The sequence below is a fragment of the Colletotrichum paranaense genome, assembly GCF_030867605.1.
Source record: "Colletotrichum paranaense strain IMI 384185 chromosome Unknown Scaffold_5.1, whole genome shotgun sequence".
In the NCBI taxonomy this organism is placed as follows: Eukaryota; Fungi; Ascomycota; class Sordariomycetes; order Glomerellales; family Glomerellaceae; genus Colletotrichum; species Colletotrichum paranaense.
Window position 1 is genome coordinate 3,383,486 of NW_026848963.1, and position 16,721 is coordinate 3,400,206.

Below are 16,721 nucleotides of genomic sequence, written 5' to 3' on the forward strand. Positions count from 1 at the left end.
GTAAGTTGGTGGGGTTTGCGGAGGACTTATACAGCTAGACAGAGTAGAGTCTTGGTATAGTAGCTGTGAAGACGACTTCAAATGGTGACATGAAATCGATAACAGTCGTCTCTGTGAGTTGATCATCCCAGGGTCGGTTTGATCGAAGGCAGGTAGTGACGTTTTGACGCTTGCGGTGTGAAGTGGTTGCATCACAAATCAATGGGAGGGAGGCTCTTTCCCACTTGTATCCGTAGTGTCTCAAGCTGCCCTGTGGAAAGAAGCAAGGTCCACCACGTTCATTGACGTTTTGTCGTCGAAAAGTGGGACTCTGCCATGGGATTCTTAAACTGCGGAGCCCATGCTATTTTCTCTCATTTAATTGGTCAAGAGCCCGTCCCGCTCATTGGTCTAAAAACCACGACTTGTTCCCTCTCTGTCCCGCCACGCTAGTCCGAGATAGGAACACGAGTAAACAACACTCACAACGCGGTCTGGGATGCGACCGTGTACCCTTGGTCCCTTGCTGCTCTTTCAAAGTCCCGTCCACTATCAACATCACGACCGACCGGGTTCTGAGCTATCGCAACCACACGAGATCTTATAGCTACGCAGACATTGCGCTTGCTTTCTTGCTTCGCACCACCACAGCGCACGCCATTCATATATATCACTAACAGACCACTGTTATGACCACACCTACGAGATCGCAATTCTGATCGCTCGTCGACTTTCCCCCCCTCTATAAGTCAAACGCGGTCAATATGGTCGCCCCAGGTATCGGCGGCCTCGATACGCCGCGAACAAACATTGGCGATGCGACATATCTCAGCCGACAACCCGACTTCGACATGTCACAGGAGGTTTCTTTTCAGTCTCCTCCGACGAAAGACAACAACTTGGTGCAACAAATGCGCAACGGGCGCTCGGGAGGCATCAACCTTCGCACACCGCGGGGTCGCGGACCCTTTGCAGACCGAAAAAACCTACCTGCAGGCCTCGGAGGAGCAGAATTCACCCCTATGCTAAAGTCAGCTACGCGAAATAGCATCCGTCGAAGGTCTGGCAAGGAGAACGGCGCCGTGCCGAACACGCCCGCACTACTGAACAGAATCGACGAGGACATGACGCCAATTCCCAATATCGACACCTCCATGTACCAATCGCGGTCTTTCGTAGATCGCACACCACTCCCCGAAGTCGACAGCACGAGCACGGCATCTACACCGCTTGTAGTCTTGCCGCGACGCGACGGGAAAGGCCCTCTGCAGGACGGAAACCAGTTGTCGCTCCGGGAGCAGGAGAGCGTAATCGATAAAATCGAAAAGGAAAACTTTGGCCTGAAACTCAAGATTCACTTTCTCGAAGAGGCTTTGCGGAAGGCCGGTCCCGGCTTCAGCGAGGCCGCATTAAAGGAGAACACCGAGCTGAAGGTCGACAAAGTGACCATGACGAGGGAGCTTCACAAGTACAAGAAGCACCTGACATCGGCCGAGAAAGACCTTGAAAGCTACCGACAGCAGATGATGGAGTTACAAGAGAGGGCCAAGAAGAAGTACGCGGACCAGAAACAACTAGCTGAGATTGAGCGACTGCAACAGGCCTTGGAGGATAGAGAAGCTGATCTCGACGACATGCAGCGCCAATTGAGTCAGGGACAGAACGATCAAGGGCAGGTGGACAAGCTACAAGATGAGATTGGTGACCTAGAAGCAGAACTTCGCGAGAAGGAGCGGCTTCTAGGAGATCACGAAGATGAAATTGACGAGCTCAAGGCGAAGCTGGACAACGCGGAGGACAAGATGAAGGATGCGCAAAGACGGATGATCGAGCTTGAGCAACAGGGACAGTCTAACGACGATTTGGAAGAAGCAAAAGACACTATCGACGACCTGGAAACCAATGTCCGTCGCTTGGAAGAGCAGGTCGAAGAGATGAAAGACAAGCTCAACCAGGCCATTGCAGACAAGGAGCAAGCAAAGGGTGACTTGGAAGAACTTCAAGAGGAGCTGGCGAACAAGTCTATTGCCACAAAGGGACTCTCGCGACAAAAGGAGGAGAAGCTTTTGCGCCTGCAAGCCGAGCTGGAGGAGTCCGACACGAGATTCGCCAATATCGAACAGCAGCTTTCTGAAACGATCAAGGAGAATGACGAACTCAAGAACGCTGCTAAGGAAGATCGCCGTGCCCGCGAAGCTTCTGAGCGCGACTACCAGTCACAGTTGGCCAGAATCGAACAGCAGCTCTCAGACGTAACGACAGAGAAAGAAAGCCTTAGGAATGCCGCGCACGAGGGCCGTCAAGAACGAGAATTCTCTGATCGCGAACGTCAGTCGCTGCTGGCTCAAGTGGAAGATCTGAAAAGAGAGTTGGAGGCCAGGTTGGACGAGAAGAATCTGCTGCAAAGTCGTCACGAGGCGTTGACAGGCGAGTCTGACTCTCTACAACGAGATGTGGCGCGTCTTCAAAAGAACGTGGATGAATTGGAGGAGAGCCTCGTCCAAGAGCGGGACCACGCCCTCGAGATCGAAAGGGATATCCGCAGCCAATATAGAGACGAAATCGACAGGCTTAATGACGAGATCTCGGACCTCCAGGCTGAAATTCGGGAAAAGGACAACCTTTACGACAACGACAGCGAAAAATGGGAAACAGATCGCCAAACCCTAGACTCGGAGCGCAAACGGGCGGAAGAGAAGGCCTCGGGCTTGGAAAGGACGATTGCAGCACTGCGCGAGGCTGAAGGCAACCTATCGACAAAGGAATCAAGGTTACAGGAAGCACTAGAGAGCGAAGCTCAACGTCACAAGGATGAGAGAGCATCCCTCACAAGGCAAATTGAGGACCTTCAGCAAAATCTCGAGACACGGCAGTCTATGCTCAATGAGTTGCGGAATGAATTATCACAAGTTCAGGATGAACTCCGTCAAACCCAGCTAGACTATCAAGCGCAGAGCGAGAAAATCGAGGGGTTGGAGGATGAAGTGGAGGTCCTTCAAACGACTTTGGACGAGGAATCGGAACACTCTCGCGAGGAACTGGAAGCTGCAAGGAAAGAGTGCGACGCGCTGAAGCTGGAGCTTGATGAGGTACACCGTGGTACGGCCTCGTTCTCTCAAGAGCACGCTAGCAAGTCAAATCAAGCCATTGAACGACTCCGAGTCCAGCTTGACGAGGCTACATCACTCGTGTCGAAGCTGAACAAGGAGAAAGAAGCACTCCAGGACAGGCTGCAAACTCAAATCTCCGAGTCTACTGTGCAGGTGAATAGGGTGTCTCGCGAGAAGCAGACGCTGCAAGACCAACTTGCTAACCTCAACCTCGAAATGCACTCGTTACGCAGCTCACTGGCCGAAGCAAGGGCAGAGCGTGATGAGGTTGAGAGCGAAATGAAGCGCTTGCACCAGAACGGCGAGGAGACACTCCGTATCGATCGCGAGCGCTTGGACTTGAGGACGTCAAAGTTGAAGCTTGACAATGAGGTACGGAGACTCAAGGACGAGAACGCGGCTCTGGCGGAGCAAATGCAGAACGTCGAAAAGTCTCTCGAAGATGAGATCGAGAAGGCTGCAGAAGAGGAGGATCGCCTCAACCAGGAAATTCGTCAGCTTCAAGCCAAGTTGAGGGAGGTGTCTTCATCGGAAGGTCACGAATCAGTTGCCACACGACGCACAATACGAGAACTCGAACGGCGAATTAGAGACTACGAAGACCAGCTCGCGACTACCCAACAACTCCCCGCTAATATCGGTGAGGGTAACAGCGAGATGTCCATTATCCGCCGTGATCTCTCTACGGCACGACAGAAGGAGCGGGAGCTTCTCCAACGTGAGGCAGCCCACAAGAATGTTGTCAAGGGTCTCAAGAAGCAAATCGCAGACCTGGAGCGCAATGCCCACGATGCTGAGATGTCCCGCCTTATTACGTCCCCAGCATCCTCGAGTCCTTCAGCCAGGAAATCCGAAGTCACTGAGTTGCGCCATCAGCTTTCTACAGCACAGCAATCGATTCAGACGTTCAAGACCAAGGCTCGCGAGGCCGAACGCAAAGCATCTAAATTCGAGCAAGATGTCCAGACCCAGCTTGATGATTTGGAAGATCAGAAGCTTGCTTTAGAGCAGGCACTGGAAGATGTCCAGCGCGATGCCGACGAAGCTACAGTTCTCCACGAAAAGGCTCTCCGTCGTCTGAAGCAGAAGCTTGAGAAGGCAGAACAAGACAGGCAGCTTGTGGCCCACGGGCGTCACAACATCGAGAACATGTCGTCCTCCGAGAAGAGAGACCTTCAGGAGTTGCTCCGCAGAACGCAAAGCGAAGCAGACGCGCTCGAACACGACGTCATCCAGCAGCAGGAGACCATTGATGAGCTGACGGCCGCTGAGGGCTCGCTTCGTCGCAAGCTCGAGAGGGCGCGGGCGGAGCGCGCAGCGTACCGCCTGACCGCAGAGAAGCTGCAAAAGGACATCAGAGACCTCAAGGCACTGGCCGCAGCGGAGAAGAAGAACCCGCGGGCAGCCCGACTCGCCGCCGAGACGGACGAGAGAATGAGGCAGACGGACGAGGCACTCGAGACGGTCATCCGCGCCGCCGAGAACGCAGACGCGAAGCACACCAAGGAGCTCCGCGGCATGACGCTGCAGATGGAGTGGATGCAGGCGCGGTGGAAGCGTGAGGTCAGCATGCGCGCCGACGCGGCATACGCCAAGAAGTTCTTGCAGCTGGAGCTCGACATTGCCAACGCATGGTATGTACCCTTGACTGCCTACTTCTTCTTTTCTTTAGTGGTCCGGATACTAACGTCAGAATCAGCAACAAGGCTCAGCTGCGTGAATTGGAGCAGATCCGCTGCGAGCTGCTCGGCAGCCGCCGGCCCCTTCCACCCTCATCCTCCTCGACAACGGCGCGGAAGCAAACGGCGTCTGGTCGACCGACGCTCAAGACGGTGGCGACGATGGCGCGTTTCATTGCCAGGATGCAGATCTCTGCGCGCGAATGGGCCAAGCACGAGGCCACGCGCCAGAAGCTGGCCGACTGCGTCGACGAGATGCGCAAGACCAAGAGGCGGCAGCAGCTCAAGGTCGTGCATGCCGACGACGTTGCGGCATGATAGGTTCTCGGTCACAGTCTCTCTCTGTCTTTCTCTCTATTCGGTCTCACCTAGCCTCGACTTGGAGGTCTAGCCAGATTACGTTACACCTCTATACCCCGGAATATGGTGTTCCCGAAGGGAAACTACGGTGGATGAATGGGATGGTGAATGGTGAATGGCGGTTCGGATATCTGCGAGAGTAACCCTCTCATCTGCGAAACGCCTTCCCCATTCATCACGTTGCAGCCGAGCTGAAGATGTTACGGCATCATCTCGGGTCCATCACACACACCCTTGCGCACATCCCATTCCATCCCCATCCAATCCCGCTCTCACCTGCTTCCCTCATTCAGCAACGTCCGCATTTCGCATTTCGCATTTAGCATATGGTGCTCAGTCTTGTTCTTGTTTCTGCATAGCAGCAGCCGGTTGTGTTACAGTATTCCTGCCTAACTGTGTGGCGGCACAAAAAAAAAACCCTTGATGTTGCAGTGAAAGCGAGCGAGCGAGCACTCTCCTTTCCTCTTTTGGAGCTGATGATCGTCCACATTTGGAAGATGGGATCTGCAAGCTAGCCCTAGAATGGGACGGAGGATTCACTGCGGGAGTGGGAGGAGAATGGAAAATCAGGACGATTATTGGTTCCCTGCTTGGCATACCTTATTTGCTGCTCATGTCCCCTCTTGTGGCGTATTGGGCGTCGAGCATCAAAACATTTGTCTTTTTTCCCTTCAAGTTGCTTTATTGGTAGAATGACTGGGCGAAGGGGGACGGACGGACGGGATGGGAAAGGAGTTTTTGTCATATTTCACTTTGTTTGGGTCTACGCAGTAGGACATGAATTTTCCAAACACGGCATTAGGTTGCATGATGAAGAAATTGGAAAAGGAGGCATAGGTACCTAAACAGATGCTTAATTCCCCTTCTTTCTAACGCACATTGCAACATTGCCGAATTCATCCCGTTTCGAAGTGACGTGAATCAACTTTTTATTTGATTTCCAGTTCGAAGAACTAGTCGAGTGAGGGTAGGTAGGTTTACTTGGCATCTTAACTATACGAGAGGCGGAAAACGGCGTCGAGAGTGTGGCAGAAAAGACCTGCCTAAAAAACAAAACGAAACCACCCAAATGATACCCAAAACCCTCAATTTTCGCCATCCCACCGATTCCTTTTCCAATGATGACCTATGCCTACCCATGTCTAACTAACCCTGAGTATTTATGTTTCCAGGCCGAAGTAGGGCATTATGACATATACAAGGCGGACCGGCCGTTTGACACACAGGATTATGATTTACATGACGAACAAGAGGTTGGTATCTGCGATGATGTTAGACGTGGTAATAACACAGATGTTCATTCGCTTCTTCCGGGAGGCAACATACTGAGGGGGTGACTACATGAGAGCTGCGGCTTCTGCGTGTAGCGACTCGCGAGCTCGTCACGGATACTGTTCAAGAGCTGTACGTAGCTCTGTTGTGGGTTCTTCTTCATGGCCGTGATGAAGGCCCACGACATGGCACCGGTAGCCTGCGAGGCGATTGTTGCATCGGCCCTGCGAGGTGAGATTAGCATAGATCCAGCTTGCATGAAAAATCGGCTTGATGTCGTCTCGTTTCCACACTCGTAGACCGAGGCAGATCCAACGTAACTCGTCGCTCTAGAAGCAAACCGCAGCCGCAAGTAGGCTGCAACTTGCTCTAGAGCAATAAAAGAGTATCGTTGGCCTGGCGCAATATGTATAATGTAAAAACATGAAAAGAAAATATCCAGAAAGAGACTTGCGCGCCCAAAACTTTTTCCGTTTTTGTGGCTTTCGCCTTTCACTCCCAGTCTCCAGAATTAGCCATCCCACCAGGAGAGGCGATACACGCAGGGAACTCTTTGTAGAATCTCCATAGAATCCGTAAAGCGCAACGAAAACGAAAAGGGTATCATCAAAATAGAAAGAAGGGGGTAGCATACGAAGTTTGGTCATCTTTGCTTCCTGACAACATGATCACGTCAGCAGGCGACGTCTTCGTGGCCATGGTGCGTTGGTAGGCATCTTCGCCAGTCGTTGCCTTCTTAAAGAAGCCCATGATGTTGCTTGCGACACCGCCCAGATCGCCCTGGCTGTATGACGAAATAGCACCGAGAAGGCCTTGGCCGGCCTCCTTGGCCAAATTGGGCTCCTTGAGGATACCCTGGGTCGAGTAGATGTAAGGGAGATCGAGCGCAGTACCCGAGTGACAAGAGTCGAAGATAGCAGTCAGTCTCACACCAGCTTGCAAAGGTTGTACCATGATTCTGTGCATCTCATCATCCGTAATATGACCGGTTTGGCGGAAGTCTACGGGGTAAATGACTTCATCGTATCCGTCAGGCTCATCGCCGTCGAGATCCTTTGTTTGACCACCATGCCCTGGAGGTGTTAGAGTCTAACTACATGGTGGAAATGTCTTTCGCGACTTACCTGAGTAGTGGAAGAAGAGCGAGTCGTTGGGTCTCGCGTCTTTCACGAGCCAATGCATGGCTCTGAGGAGATTCTGTTTCGTAGGCTGGCTCATGGGATTTTGCTGGTCATCAGTGAGGATAACCATATCCTCCCTCTTATAACCAAAACGGTCGACGAGATATGCTGACATGTTCTTCACATCATTGATACAACCACGCAACTGACCGCGTTGACCGAAGTAGTTGATGCCAATCAGCAGCGCCTTTCTCCGCCCGGTACAATTGGAGTACTGGAAGTTGTAGTTACTTGGCGCGCCATGTCCAAATCTCTGCGGTTGTGAGGGCGGCGGTGGAGGAGCGTTATGGTTTCCGTGCATGTAGGCATTCGAGTTCACGGTGGGTACACCTTCATAGCGATGGTTGTCAACTCTACAATGTCGGTTTTAAGCGCACAACCTCCAAACTCACCTGGACGGTTGTTGTAATTCGGTTGAGGCGGGGGCGGCTGATATCCACCATATTGTTGCGGAGGAGGGGGCTAGGCATTACATTAGTCGACGACACTTGGACAATGCTGGTAGTCACCCGTACCTGGTTGTAACCATAGGGTTGAGGGGACGGCTGTTGGTAGCCGTAGCCCGACCCAGCGGGAGGGTATCCATTGTATCCTTGCTGTGGAGGGCTTTTGCTCTTCATGTTAGTGACTGAGAGCGGGCACGCGAACAAAGATCGGAGTTCATACGGGTAATAGCCGCCCTGCGCGTATTGCTGCTGCGGCGGTGGGCCGCCTTGGTATCCTCCGTACTGGCCCGGGTATCCTGACATCTTGTTGAGACGGCGAGACTATTCTCAGACCCGATTTATGTGTATTTGATGACCCGAGGCCAACAAGCCGTGGTGGGAGGAGGTTCTAGCTCGACGAGATGGTCTTCGAAAAGGAGTGGGTTGACAGGGAAGATTTCGGGGACTGGATGTCTTTATAGATGCGCGACGAAGCTGAAGTACGGTTGTCGCGACTTCAGAGAATAGTGAGGGGAAGCGAGGGGGTCGTGATTGAGGTGTAGGGACGGGATGAGAATGCGCGTGCTTAGGTCTCGAGACTAAGTTGGTGAGCACAAGAGCAGTGTCAGCCTTTCTCGAGCGCGAAACTGGTTGGAAGAGCGTGGACAAGCTTACCAGTGCCTTACGATATGAGGAGGAGGAGGGCTAGCTGAAGGGCCTATCTCAAAGCGGGAAAGGGATCCTGCAGCAAGGGTGGCTAAGGACCCTAGTTGACTCTTTTGATGGTTTGGAGCCGGCTTGTGAGACGGATTGGGGTAGAAGACGGCTTCGGCAGAGCTTAGGTAGGCGGAGGTACAGTTGGGTAGGTAGATTTGGGATGGACGATGATGCAGTAGCTGGGCGCAACAGAGGTGTGAGCTGGTGTGGCAGTAAAAAGAAATGACGGCGCGGATATGCAATACAGCCTCGAAAAGAAAGCGAGCTGAGGTGATGGGAGAAGGAGAAAATGGAGGTGAACGGAGTGTTCGGGTTGGAGGAGCGAAGAAATGTGAGGAATGTAGAATGTGCTGGAGTATCGGTCAGGTAAGGTAGGAGCAGGGTGCCTCAAGGCTCAAGATGCGCCGCGGCGTTGCGGCGCTGCGGCGTGGGTGTGTGGTGGAGGGGTTCGAGCTAAGGTTGTCGGCACGCACCAGGTCCACTGTCCAGCACCTTCACCCTTTCCTGGCTGGGCTGAATGTGTTTTGGGCCTTTGGCGGGGAGGGGGGTGCCGAGGGAAGAAACAATCTAACCACACAACATACCTTACCTACCTTAGCTTATAGGTACACTACAAAGTATCACACTCACTGCAACTCAGTAGGTACCTATTGAGGCACCGTCAAGAGCACGACTTAGCAATCACGAGACCAAGTATGAGATCAAGGTAGTAAAGTGGAAAGGGATTCGCAAAGTGGAGGTAGATGATGAGTGTAGGGCTAACAAGACTACGTAATGTTGGATCAGTCGTCGTAGGCGCCGAGGAAAGCAACGGCATGTGGCAGGCCGGGCACCATAGCGATTGGACTTTGACGGAAGAAACGGCAGAGACGGCCTCAAAGCCCAAGTTCCCAAGAGTCTTTTGCTAGCGGAGGTGGATCCGAGTACCTCACAATCCGCCCACCTCTCACTACAGTGCAGTGCATGGGAGCATCTGAGGTGTTTGATGGTGTTTTTTTGTATGCATTAGCTAAGCAAGCATGACCGGGGCAGGGTCTGCACCTAAGGGTAGTCTGCACCGGAGATGCTCTTGCACTTGGGGAAAAAACGCAGGGCAGGTGGCAGGTGCGCAGGCAATCAGCCACGAGCACGGGCCATACCAAGGCCGTTCCCAGCCCGGTGAGAACCGAGAAATGGGGCACAATTGACAGCGCTAGTCCCTTTTTAGGACTTGTATGTAAACAGCACTTGCTGCGATGCCACCATGTCACCATGTGATGGATGTCGCGCCCATCGTCCCTACCTACCTTACCTTGGTACCTTACCGTTCCTACCGTCCCTGACCTGGGTGACTGGGGCTCGGTGCCACCGCTCCTGCCCTGCCCTTCTCCTGCGGCTTGCCATGCATACCGAGTACGTAGCATACCTTACGCAGTACGGCAGTAGTACTTCGTACGGAATATTGCGTGCAACCTTCGGACTTTTCTCTGCATCTTCGTCATTGCCATAGTCGGGTGTTCACCAAGGAATACGGTGCAAGGGACCTCCAGATTGGCACACTCGGACTGCAAATCTTGTTGCCCATTGCCCTCCAAGGTTTCGCATTCCTCTCTCTCCGAGTCTTTACTCTTCAGCCTACTCGCCAATCCAAGACAATCCTTGCACTATCTTCAGCCGCAATCATTCTCAACTCGATATGTGACTTGGGGAAACGGAATCTTAGGTTACTTCATTCCCCGAGACGTCTCGGCAACGGTCACCAAAACGGAACCGCACCAAAGCAAAGCATGTTCAATATGGGAACGAACCGCAAACTAACCACCCATCGCCTCGCCCTCCCTTACACAGTTGACCCTAGCCCACAGGGGCACCAAGCAATACCGTCATCCAGCTTCACCTCCACCCTCTACCTATGCGTCACTCCCGCCCATCCCAGGACCCAAGCAGTCGCTCTAGACTCTGAATACACTAGGTACTCGATCTTGATCCATCATCCACGGCCCTGGCGCTGCTGTGCTCGTCTCCACCCGACCAAGATGGTCCCGCTGAACTCTCTGCCCCGGTCAAGCTGAGACTTGACGCCAAAGTTGACCGCCCTACGCCGATCCAGCAGGGCTATGCCGCGCTACCTACCTCCAACGGCACACTTAGACGCCATATCGCGTCAGTCGAACCAAACGTTGAGTCGTTTGCTCGGTGCTGAAAGCGCCTCGCGATAGTACCACAGCTCGGACTGCATTAGAGTCGGCTGCCTCCGCGCGGTAAACCCATCCACTTCGCTTCGCTTCGAAACCCCAGCTGTGTTGAGCCGCTTGGTCAATATGTCATGTTGTCGCTGTCGGCTTTCCGACGTTAGCACCGTTGCGCCAGCCCGGCCATCATCCCATGGACTAGTGTCGCTACTCAATCGGATGCTACATGGCTCCATTTTCAACGGCAGGCTCCTGGCTGGCATTGGGCTCATTACCAATTTGACGGTCATGGCAAATGATCCAACCAGAAGTCATAGACAACACAAGCCCAGGATTCATGGGCAATTGAGCTTTCCAACGTTTCAGCAGATCGATATCGGCACCCTGGTCGTCCCAGGCCATCCGTCCCATCTCCAACCTCGTTACGGAGCATGCGCCGAATTCAAAGCTGTCTTGCCAACCTCAAAGCCACTGACTGACCCGAGCCCGGTGATGTCATACCTGGCCGACTGCACGCAACATCGACCCTCCGTCTCGTTGATTTCTGGGTGACAGCAGTCGTCTAGCTTGAGCTCTAGTGAAAGCGCGCCGTCAATAGTGACGGACGCGCTGTTCATGTCGTACGAGGGGATTCCCGTCTCTCGTTCGAACCGTTTTGGTGCACAGTCCCAGCGAAACAGCGCCAATGAGAAATCGGAACGCGACGTCTGTGGTTGATAGGAGCTCAAGTACGCACTCGTTTATTCCCCGATCTCAATCTGGTAAGCTTACGGGATTGCCGATCACTGTGGCGTTCCTGACGGACAGGGGCCGCGTCGATTTCTGACGAATCATCACCTTTTGCATTTTTCCCTCTTACCCCTGGTACCTAGCATTTGGGGTCCAGAAGCGACACCATCATACCGGCATCTGCCCGAGACCCCAACTGACTGGTCTTAGACAACTTCATCCGGACGGGTCATATCTCACAGTATGTGCTTTATTCGTAGGTGCATGTCTTTGACACCTCACCGCACAAGAAGTATGCAGACGGTATATGCAGCCTCCATTCCGCCAAAGGGGTTTCGATTCCAAGCCGTCCAACGACTCGGGAAGGTAATTTCGACCTCTGGCGGCCTGCAAGACCTGTCTATCCAAGTCCAAAATGAGGTAGTCCGGCAACGTGGAGAGGAAGCATACGACCATGTCTCTGAGCAGACCAAAGCTAAACACCACCCCCGGGAACGTGGCTGAAATCGATTGGACACCAAGTTGTCGACTTACGAGAGACGTGGCTATGGGCTAAAAGTTCAACGTTCGGCTGGCGCATAGCATTCTACCAAGCCTCGTGGGCATCTTGTCCCACGCCTCTGGTGCTTGGCTGCATGGCGCCGTCGTCCCGGGACATTCATCCTTACCATCGGGGCCAATGGACATCAAACTAAGACCGAGATGCACCGCACGCATCGTGAACTTGTGGCATCTTCCGTCACCACTAGACACGGTGGGCTTCTGCCGCCCAAGAGTGTGGTTAGCCGACCTTAAGGTTGATACACCAGCATATCACAGGTCTCAGGTTCACGTTCTCCCACATTTTGATCTCGATTTAGGGTAAATGGGCTATCATCGCCTGCAAAAGATGATTTTTTCTCGAATTTCGTCCGGAACCAGGTCTCGGAGAAATCAGATCAAGCGGGCCTCATCGCCTAGTCTGGCGGTTTCTTCACTCTGCTCCTTACTTCTGGGGCGGTCTCATTCATGATCCATCATCCTGCTAGCAGTGTCTTCGGCTCAGCTCAACGGATTCCGATGCCCGATTTAGATGCGGTGATGTCTAAACTCGTGATCTCTACAATCTTGAGGCTTTTCAGCTTTCGTATCCGAATGCCACTTCCGTCGAAACCAGCCCACCGGCTTCATTGCTTTAGTCAACCGCCAAGTCCAAGCCTTTCAGGCGCAGGGAGCTCAATCACACGATGCTATAAGCTCGATCAATCGATGGGATACGACATCCAAATATGCAAGTGTTGAACGGTTCCCGGTGGCGCTGCCGCGATGGCCCTAGTTTGCAGTGAAAGCCCGCGAGACAGACGTTTCGTAACCATTTCTCCTAACTGAGCGGGGTGGACCGCCTGCAGTAGCATGTCTTTGATGAACACACCAGATTGTCACATAGTTGGGTTGCCATTTCAATGCATTCTAGACTCTCAGTGTCGAAAGGGAACGTTGATTGGCCAGAAATTGGATGCAATATGTAGGGGATCGCCCTGTCGACATACCGTCGACATCTGCATTCTCAGGCTTGAGGCCTTAGGACTTTTACGTTTACGCACTGCTCCTCGAGTGATCAAGTTACATGGAGCACGTGCCACCTTCATCGTGATGTGTTGTATAGCTTCACCTATAGCACTTCCTCTTAGATCATGAGATGCAGTGCTGCACGAGGCAAGGAGCGTGGTTGTAGAGATATTTTTTCCATGGGAAACACTGTATAAACGCTCTATGTGCTGCAGTACTCCTGCGTCGACGGGACTGCTCTAATTTGGTGAAGTAATTGATATTCTCGTCAAGTCGGTTTCATGACACAGTTCTCAGCGAACATCTTGGGGCAATACTGTGAGCAAACAAGCTCCGACATCTTCATCATCACCTCAATGATACATCGAGACATCGAGCTTATCTCAAGGTCTAGTCATTAAACCAACCCTAAACGCTATTTTGTTGTAGCCTCTCAAGATGCATCATTCAAAAACTACTTATTATACCGACGGCCTGAACATGGTCAGCCCAGATGACCGAGGAAACTCCAATGGTGCATGAACCTTGCCTATCACAGACCAGAAAGCCAAGCCAATGATATTGGCTTAGGAGGATGAATGGCAGATTAACTTCATCCCATGTCTCTCTCTCACTCACTCACTTTGATAGAAAAGAAATTCAAAAGTCGAAATTGGGAAACTGGTTTCAGTACGTGAGGATCGTGAGAGATAAAGTCGAAGGAATGATCTAGCCACTCCAGGAGGGAAAGATAGCCTGGTTCCCAAAGACGTTGAACAACCTCGGTGCCCTGATGACCATGTTGCATATAAACTGTCTCTTTGAAGGGCTGGCGATGGGGTACAATTCTGCTGCTGCTAAGAAGACTTTTCGCTCAGGGCATGGGATCATGATTTTGTCAGGTTAGGTTGAGTTGAAGATAACCCACTGCCAGTCGACACGCACAGCGACAATGGGTTTGTATAGCTGATACAACAGCCGTATATGGAAAGATGACACACAATGGCGAGGATAAAGCTCGATATAATTTGGTCTTTTGACATTGTCAGCCATCTATCAAGCTTGGCCATGCCCAGAAATGTGAAAATGTTCTTCCTTCTCTCCCTCTCATTATCGCCCCTCTCCGACTTCATCCAACATGCTTCTCCCCCTTCTTGTCCCATCTCAAGCATCAACCATCTTGACATCCTCCTCCGTCTTCTTCACTGCCACCGCCGCCTCCTCCTCCTCCTCAGGCTTTCTCATCAGCCAGCCCATGAGCGACCAAACAAGCTTCATAGCCTCAAGCCGCTCCTCGAGCACGAAGAAATCATACCACGGGCTCCGGCGTGCCTCAACCTGTCCCCAGCTCCTGCGGACATCATCGTCGCCGCCCGTCTGCTCGGCCGCGCCCTCGAGCACCTCGAGAAGTCGTTCCGGCACGCGCACGCGCAGGACGCTAATGTGGTGGAACAGCGAGCTAATCACGTAGACGTCGTCGTACCCGACGCCCTTGACTTTTCCAATGGCCTCGTAGCGCGTCTTGCGGTCCCAGCTGGCCGAGGGCGGGCGGACCATGCGATAGTTGTCGTAGATGGACATGTTCTTGCGCGGCTTCTTGGCGGCGGGCTGGCCCCTCTCTCCGGAGCCGGAGGTAGCAGCCCCGGCAGCAGAGGCGGCATCGTCCTTGTCGCCCTGGATGGCGTCCCGTTCGACCTCACGCCCAATGGGCCCGCCGGACCCGCCGCCCCAGCGCGGCTTCGTCGTCCACCACGCGCCTTCGCCAAACTTCTTCTCCGTCTTGCCCTCGCGCGCCCGGTGCTGGGCCGTGAGAAGAGCGGCAACGAGCTCGCGAGCCAGGTCAATGACCTCTTCGTTTTCTTTATCAAACGAGATGCTCGCGCGCGCCGAGACGGCGGCGAGGGGCCCCTCTACGATGCCTTGCCGGGCCGCTTCGCGCGTGCGAGGGGTCCGGAAGATGAAGGTGCACCCGGAGGCGAAGTACGACGTCCTCGGGGTAGCGGCGGCGGCGGCTGCTTGCTGGCGCTTGGAGAGCTGCGTTTGCGATGAAGGCGCGGGCCCGCTGGTGATATGCAGACGGGGTTCTGTCCGGGGAGCTGAGACGTTGCAGCCGAAATCATATGCTACAAGCTTGAGGAAGGCTGTTAACAAGCTCTGGCGGTATTCGCCTGGCATCGACGAGCCGGTCGAGGTGCGGAAGATGCGAGGTCGTTCCGGGGTCTTTGGGTTGTCCCGCTCGATCTTGTCGCCGTCGACGGTGACATCCTTGGCCTCTTGCGCCTCCTCGGTATGCACATAGGGGTTCGTGGGGTCATCCCAATACGTAGTGAAGGCCTCCAGGCACCTAAAGAACTCGTATGAGTTGCCTAGGCGTGCCTGCTGCTGCCCCTTGGGCGCGGGGATGCGCCTCACGGTACGGAACGCATCCTCATTTGAGTGAGATAGCTCACGCTGACGGTCGAGAAAGGTCTGGCAGCCGGGCGACTGAACGCCATTGTTCAGAACCACTCGGGTTTCCGCGTTCTTCTCACGTGCCTCTTCAGGGGAGAGCTTGCCCCAGCCTTCAAAGTCGGGCAGGTAAGCGGAATCGGGAATGAGATCCGCTGTGGGAGCACCCGGGATGAGGTGTACCCCCAAAGCGTCGAATATGGCGGTGTCGATGTCTCCAGGGCGATAAATGTCCTGCAGGACCGATGTCAATGGCTTCTTCTGGCTCACCGGCGTCGTCGACGGAGCATCCAGCTGAGGCCGGCTCTGTGGCAGAGTGACTGGCGTTGGAGGTGGGATATCTTTCGGGTCGATCTTGACTGCGGTGGGCAGATTTGCTAGCAAGCTATTGTTAGGATGACATACTTCATGAACACTCGAGAGTATCCGAGTGCCGCAATAGCTCTAGCAGTCCCAAGATGTGTAAGAGGCTCCCGTTTAAACTATTGGCTGAACACTGAGAAATGAAAGTTGCCGGGTGAGACGAAATTCGGGCGACAGAAAGCGGACGCCGGCCGAGACCAGGCGACCCCGCGAACGGACCGCCAAGGAAGCGGTGCCAAAGAATGGAGGTAGATCAAGCGCGGAAGGGATGGGCTCCCGTTGCAGGATCACGACAGATAACGGCATTGACGGCTTCTGTGTTTTAAGGTTGGAGTAGGATAAGCCGTGAAGGCATTGATGGAGGGTACGGTAGGATAATGTTACTTGTGAAGAAGAGGATGATGCAGAGGCAAGACGCTGCAGAGGGAACGATGAAGTAGAATGGGGGTGAGGGAGAAACGGATGACAACTTGCGCTCAGCAACGAATAGGGGCGCCATCGCACAATAGACGTCTGGGAAAGGCGCCAAAAAGGTCACAAAGCATTATCATTTTCGTCTTATTCAGAAAAAGGTAGATGAGATAATGACCGACACTGGCTGCACTCAATGAAATTGTAAACTCACCCAGGGCGGGATATGTGCCAAACATATTGGCGTGAAAGATCAAAGCTAAAATTTCCGAGAGTGTTTTTTTCGAGATGGCACGACTTTTTTGCTATGATTTCCCAGCAGATAGAACGTGTGATGTGAGATGAGGCG

At 53.4% G+C, this 16,721-nt stretch overlaps 4 protein-coding genes across 4 annotated transcripts; 1 reads left to right on the top strand and 3 right to left on the bottom strand.

The window, feature by feature from the left end:
* Positions 1 to 743: 743 nt before the first annotated feature.
* CPAR01_07550 (microtubule associated protein) lies at positions 744 to 5,086 on the top strand (the record flags this gene model as incomplete). Its single annotated transcript, XM_060491819.1, has 2 exons — positions 744 to 4,723; positions 4,789 to 5,086. 2 exons carry the CDS (start codon positions 744 to 746, stop codon positions 5,084 to 5,086), a joined length of 4,278 nt encoding a protein of 1,425 aa, XP_060350693.1.
* A 1,277-nt stretch (positions 5,087 to 6,363) lies between these two features.
* On the bottom strand, positions 6,364 to 8,330 carry CPAR01_07551 (caspase domain-containing protein; the record flags this gene model as incomplete). Its single annotated transcript, XM_060491820.1, has 6 exons — positions 6,364 to 6,389; positions 6,455 to 6,624; positions 7,035 to 7,473; positions 7,525 to 7,932; positions 7,974 to 8,043; positions 8,097 to 8,330. The coding sequence occupies 6 exons, from the start codon at positions 8,328 to 8,330 to the stop codon at positions 6,364 to 6,366; spliced, it is 1,347 nt and encodes a 448-aa protein (XP_060350694.1).
* Positions 8,331 to 11,116: 2,786 nt separating this feature from the next.
* CPAR01_07552 (uncharacterized protein) lies at positions 11,117 to 11,740 on the bottom strand (the record flags this gene model as incomplete). Its single annotated transcript, XM_060491821.1, has 3 exons — positions 11,117 to 11,312; positions 11,396 to 11,601; positions 11,666 to 11,740. The coding sequence occupies 3 exons, from the start codon at positions 11,738 to 11,740 to the stop codon at positions 11,117 to 11,119; spliced, it is 477 nt and encodes a 158-aa protein (XP_060350695.1).
* Positions 11,741 to 14,314: 2,574 nt separating this feature from the next.
* On the bottom strand, positions 14,315 to 16,460 carry CPAR01_07553 (uncharacterized protein; the record flags this gene model as incomplete). Its single annotated transcript, XM_060491822.1, has 2 exons — positions 14,315 to 15,983; positions 16,330 to 16,460. The coding sequence occupies 2 exons, from the start codon at positions 16,458 to 16,460 to the stop codon at positions 14,315 to 14,317; spliced, it is 1,800 nt and encodes a 599-aa protein (XP_060350696.1).
* Between the last annotated feature and the right edge of the window lie 261 nt (positions 16,461 to 16,721).